This window comes from Gadus morhua, chromosome 6 (genome assembly GCF_902167405.1).
Source record: "Gadus morhua chromosome 6, gadMor3.0, whole genome shotgun sequence".
In the NCBI taxonomy this organism is placed as follows: domain Eukaryota; kingdom Metazoa; phylum Chordata; class Actinopteri; order Gadiformes; family Gadidae; genus Gadus; species Gadus morhua.
The window spans coordinates 6,766,709-6,772,708 of NC_044053.1; the positions used below are offsets into that span (position 1 = coordinate 6,766,709).

Genomic DNA, 6,000 nt, shown 5'->3' on the forward strand with positions numbered 1-6,000 from the left:
TCAGTTACTTAGAAATAACTGGGCTATTCAGACATATGTTTATATATATCTGAAGCCAATGATACTTTAAAATGGTTTGTTCCCATCAGCCAGCTCTCCTCCTCACCTATCGCACAGCCCCAAGCCCGTCTCCTACGCCCACCCAAACTAAGGAAAGGAGAAATGTTGGTAATGATATAGTTGTCAGAATGATGCAGCCAAAAAAAAATAGGAAATGCCTACAAATCAACTATTCTCGCCAGGTTTAACGGTTATTGGCAAAAATCTGAATCGTCAACTTTTATTGGCACAATTATGACTATGTTTATTAATATTATTCTTATTATATGCTTATTCTTATTATGTTGAACTTTCAATGCCAATCAAGGGAATGCTGTCAGAAATAGCTTTGGCTATATACAACACATCAAACCCTTCTTCTGCAACTCTAAATGTTAATCAAATCTAGGCTTTAGGGGACATACCAACTACGACAGTATCTAGGTCTATTTTTTGGGACACTACAACTACACCATCTAGTAAAAGGCCACAACTATAAGACTCTGCCGGACGGCGGGGTGGTCTATTTAAGTCTTTTGGATGAATGACAGGGACGGTAAGGCCACACTGGGGTGCTGGGGACCTTTGAGGCCCGCTATTCGCTACAGATCTGATCAACTTACTAAGGTAATCCATGCTGGGACTCCTGGGGAGCTGTAAGTCTTCCATAGAGATGCGACCCGATAGGCAAGTCACTGAGTTCCCCAGAGGACTACGGGCTTTTAGTGGCGGCAGTGGATCGAGAGGGTATTAAAGCCAAAGGAAAAAAGCCCAGGAAAACGCCAAAAGAAAGGAAGAAAAGAGGCAGGTTAGGAGGAAGGAAGAAAACACTGAAATAATTATAATAGTTAGGACCGGAGGAAGAAACAGGAAAAGTGTTAAGTAAGAGGAAAACAAGATTGGAATGAATGATGGAAACACTGTGATGAAATGAAACCGCCAAACATGGGTCCTTGGATGGAATCTGGCTTTGCTATAAAACTGCTTGCTTTATCACATTGACATAAGTGTCAACTTTGAATTTATGAATAGTATAACACCTTCTCCTGTATCCTTGACACTGTTTAATCACCTTATTCATACAGTATCAGTGAACTGTTTTATTTGCATATTTATGACGATGTTAAAAGTACCATATCAATTATTTGGTACATTTATGATGGAGGCTTTCCCCTTTGCCAATTCCAAATAATCCTTGGTTTGCTAAGCATTAACAAGTTAGCTAGATAAAACCACTTTTCTAAGGACCCATGGTTGGTAGTGTCAGAGAATTATAAGACAAAACCATTAATAATGACTGTTCATTAATAAATGTACAAACAAAATTCATTTGATGATCTAACAAATCTCTAACTGAGCATGGATGATTGCCAGTAAGTACATCAATGATTAAATTAAGAGTTATTGTTGGGACGTTGAGGCAACGCAATGACCACGTAGTAGCTTCGACGCAGTTGTGAACCTGTTTCGGTTCTGCGTCGGGTTTACGTCCAGTTTACGTAAGCGCCTCGACGCAAGGTTACAATTTTTTGGGAGACGCAAGGGCGGTCCGCAAGGACGTAACGGGTCCGTACACCCCCTTGCGTTGCGTCAACGTCCAACCCAAACTCTTCCTTAAGTAAGCATATGAATGAATTAGAAGCCATTTCTATTGGACATGAGTGTTATTAAACTGATGTTCTATTTGATATGATTCTATGTTTCATGGAAAGTCTGTGAAATGTATCCCAGAGATGAGGACATTTCACAGATTTAATTTTAATAAAATTTTAACAGAATAGGGTTACAAAATTTGTTTTGAAATAGCAACATTAGGAGTTGCAATAATTTTGTAGAATTAGCAATCATTAAATAGCAGGACACATGAGAACAATATAGAAGATTTGCTTTTTTAGATGATGAACACTAGCCAGGTAAGTCTTGAATTGCGATTACTCTGCACTTCATAAATTATACCTTAAACTTCTATTTAATAATAATAATATTCAGGTTCCACGAGAGGAACAGGGAAAAGACGAGCCTAAATAAACGCAGTACTTTTTGGGGGGAAGTTAAAACGTGGACGAAAGCCGTCTCAAGTAGTATTTTGAATATTAAGTCTGAAACCAAAAATAAACAAAAAAAAAAGAAGGACTGCACCAAACTGCCATCTGCATTACCGTTCTCCTGGTTGGAAAACAGCCTACTTGCACTGGAGACCGTCTTGCCAATGTCGGCCAGGGAGCGCAGGTTGGACTTCTTGGTCTGGTGGCGATGTTTCCTCAGCAGCGTGTACGTCACCTTCTCCTTAAGCTCTGCCTTCAGCATGTTGTTGGCCACCTGGTTGTCCGTGATCATCTCTACGCGAGGGTTAGGGAAGGAGAGATTAAGGTGGTTTGTTTTTAAGAAAAGAAAAGCTGTAACCTCAACATCGTGAACGATACTAATAAGACACATAAAGACACAAAGACACTCCTAGTTCGTTCAGGGAGAACATACAATGACCATGCATGTGATGATGCAGAACGTGTAGGAATCCGATCTTCAGACAGCTGCTTAAGGGCATTCGCAAGATGTTGTCCACAAGTGGGGGGATATCGCTTTTGTGTCAACGTTTTTCAAGGGGAATAAGTGGACGACAAAACGACATCTTGAGAAAACACGTCATCCCAGAAACGATTAGCGATGGCTGATCTGAGTGAGGGATAGACTGCAGTGCTCGGGGGACATGAGCAAGGGAGCGTCCATAAAGTTGTGGACGGTCGAATCAAAAGGCCTATTTTTAAAATCAAGGTCAGGAGCCTGAACGCTGAAAGATAGAAGCCTCGAGGAAAATCCTTCCCCCTCTCTCTCTCTCTCTCTCTCTCTCTCTCTCTCTCTCTCTCTCTCTCTCTCTTGCTCACTGTCTGTCTTTCACTGTCTGCCCCCTCTCACTCTCTCTCGTTGTTTCTCTCGCTCTTCTATCGCTGTCTATCTGTATCTCTCTCTCGCTCTCTCTCACTCTTTGCCGCTCCATGTCTGTCTGTCTTCCCCCCCCCCCCCACTCGTTTTCTCTTTCCCCTCCTCTACAGAACCAGAGCAGTGGATGCCCGTCTATTGAGAGTTGGCCTGGAAGCAAAGGGGGCCAACTCCCAGCGTAGCCAAGTACTGTGTGAGGCACTGGGCCAATTACTTTACAGTACTGTCCTCTGATGATAGCCGCTCGCTCCTGCTAACCCTCCTGCTGTCCCACGCAGCGAGGTGAAACCCCCATGAAAGGGTTGTTAATGAAGTCCATCTACAGGGGACTGCTTGTTCCTATTTGTTAGGGGGGGGGGGGGGGGGGGGGGGGGGGGTAATGTATTCAAAGTTTTGTTCTAATATTTTGGTGTATTATTGATTATGATGGGGGTGTATAGTTGACCTTGAATTTCCACAATTACAGACTTGGAATTGCTCTGATCAAATTACCGAGTTTGTCTGTCGCTTTTTTTTGGCGCATGTAATGGAGTACATATTATCATATTTGTGTGCAGTATGATCATGATATAGGTTTAGCTTAACTCCAATTAATCCCAGACTTCTCTTTTTCTGCGGGAGTTTATTATACAACTTCTTTTGGGGATGCAATGGAGTAAGTTTGAACATAAGTTTGAACGTGCATAGTAAATGTTCTCAAAATGTCATAAAAAGTCATGAAAGAGGTGAGTAATCAATCAATCAATAAATGAATGTCCATCATAAATGGATTTATGGCACTAAATCCATAAACTTTTCCACACTTAGATTACAATGTGTAATAATGGTTTACTGACAAACAGCCGACCTTCTATCCAATGTTGTGGGTTGGCCCAGGCTTCCAACAAAGGAAGAGGGGGTCATTGCATAGGACAGGCATCCATCCGTAAACAAGTGCCTTTCACTGAACCATAACAGACAGCGACTTGTTTTGAACGATTGCAAGTCATTAAGTGAGTATTCTATATGAAGCAGTACCTGTTTCAAGGTGTTGAATTTGTCAACTTTTACCATTTTTCCATGGGACCTTAAAGGATGTTTGTACTTACTTCCAACTATGTTTAATGCCTAATATGCACAGTTGAATGATCAGCAACAATAGTGTACTGTAACGTTTTTGATGCGACTCCAACGTGTCACAAATCATCTCATCCATGACAACAGTACTGCCCAAACACAGGTGTCTTACACCCTGTGTGGGGTCATCTTATATTCATACGTGGGTGGCACTTGACAACTGAGTGACACGCTATAGATCAACTCTCCAAACTGCTAGAAATGATCCACGGTTGATGTGTTACAAGCGCCACAACGCCACCAGTCGTGTGCCTGTTTCTTCGGCACAGCCGTGCGTGGTCCAGGAAGAGAGAGTCTGAACTTACCGACCACCTGGGACAGTGTGGATGCCTCCATGTCCAGCATGACGGTGCCCTTCTCGATGCACGTGCGCAGCTCCATCAGGCTGTGGAGGGACAGCGTGGCCACGTGGGGCTTGCTCCAGCGCTCTCCGCCCTTCTCCACCTTCTCCTCGAACTTGATCCACCTGGACGGGGGAACGATAAGGGCGACGAGGTTTGTGAGGCTACCCCCGGATGAGGCGAGGCGTGACAGCGAAGCGTCTTCAACGACAATCGACACGTCTGAGTTCAGTTTTGGGGTTTTGTTATACTTTCATTTTATGTTCACATTTTGTGAACGTAATAGGTTTTTTATTTTGTTGATTGTTTCTTTCTTTTTTTTATAGCGTTTGGTTCCTGATTGTATGATAATGATGATAGCATGGTATCTAATTGCATATCATCATGATTGAGTATTTGTGTGAAGTTCATGGTTTTAATGTGTATGTTTTTTAAATCTAGAAAGGTCAGTGTAGGTCAGTGGCCTGACCTACAGACAAGGGGATTAACGATCATGTCTTAACCCCAGAGGTATCCATGAGACACAATCGAAAGCACATTCAAACCAATGCAAACGTGTTTCCGGCCAAAGTTTGACCTCTGTGAAGAGTTTTGGGTTGTGACACAAAGAAACGCAAAAATCACTGAGTAAATCCACTGTCCGGTGGTCAGACCAGAGTGTGTAAATTTGGGTGTAAACATGTCATCAATCTTTTTCCATGTAACCCTTAACAACGCCTCAGAGAGAACCAAGACCTAAATCTCCCCAGAGCTGTAGAACCACGAAGGGTGCATGCAAGTTGTCGTTCTGCAGGGAAGTGGACTTCCACTTGGCAAGGCTTAAGAGAGACGAGTCTTTTGTCTGTTTGCCAGTAGAAACTGGTCTCTTTGTTTAACGTTACACAACATATTAATTGTAGTCTTGGGTTGACAGCGGATGAATAAAAAGATTGTCTACTACTCGTGGTATCTGTGGGTATCTGTAAGAATGTTGCAACATCATCAACACCTGAAGCAACAAGTGCAATAACTGTTCAAGTTTATGGGGTGTGTGTTTCTGACAGCAGAAGTCCCAGAACGCCTATTCTGTAAGGGGAAGCCGCTGCCTAGCAGTTCCTCTCTGACAAGATAATTAGCAGTGGCAGTTAGTCACCCAGCTAGGCCTCCACATGTAAAGATCACCTAGTGGACCGCTGTGTACTCCATCTTGCCTGTACTCTTTAGCGGACATATATAGGCGCTTTAAAAAGGGAAAGCTTTAATGGACAGTAATGAAATCTTCGACCGGTGGAATGCGGAAACGCAAGACTTGAATGACGGGCATACAATGACCGCCACAGAGCCCCTTCTGGCCGGCCACTCACTGTATGCCAGCATGGTTGTTTTGTTCTTTGCCCATGTTGGCTGTCAAGGCTGGGGACTCTGGCAGCCGGCCAGCAGCACTGCCCAGTGCTGGAGATGAGATCTTTCATTCATCGAGGGGCTCGTGGGCTGGCCTTGGAGCCCGTGATGACACAACATTGCACGGCCTGTGAGTGTGTGAGTGAGTGCGTGTGACTGTGTGAGTGTGTGTGTGTGTGGGCAATCT

General features: G+C 43.5%; 1 protein-coding gene across 6 annotated transcripts in view; it reads right to left on the bottom strand.

Annotated features, from left to right (window-relative positions):
- The window catches only part of slc4a4a (solute carrier family 4 member 4a), a 49,540-nt gene that overhangs the window by 24,628 nt on the left and 18,912 nt on the right, over positions 1 to 6,000 (bottom strand). For 2 of the 6 annotated variants that reach the window (XM_030359656.1, XM_030359655.1), the window contains 3 exons: positions 4,398 to 4,558; positions 2,199 to 2,378; positions 663 to 758 (listed from right to left, as the gene is read on the bottom strand). In XM_030359656.1, the coding sequence (XP_030215516.1) occupies positions 663 to 758; positions 2,199 to 2,378; positions 4,398 to 4,558 (437 nt within the window). The remainder of the gene's footprint in view (positions 1 to 662; positions 759 to 2,198; positions 2,379 to 4,397; positions 4,559 to 6,000) is intronic. The other 4 variants (XM_030359661.1, XM_030359658.1, XM_030359660.1 and 1 more) reach the window with 2 other exon arrangements.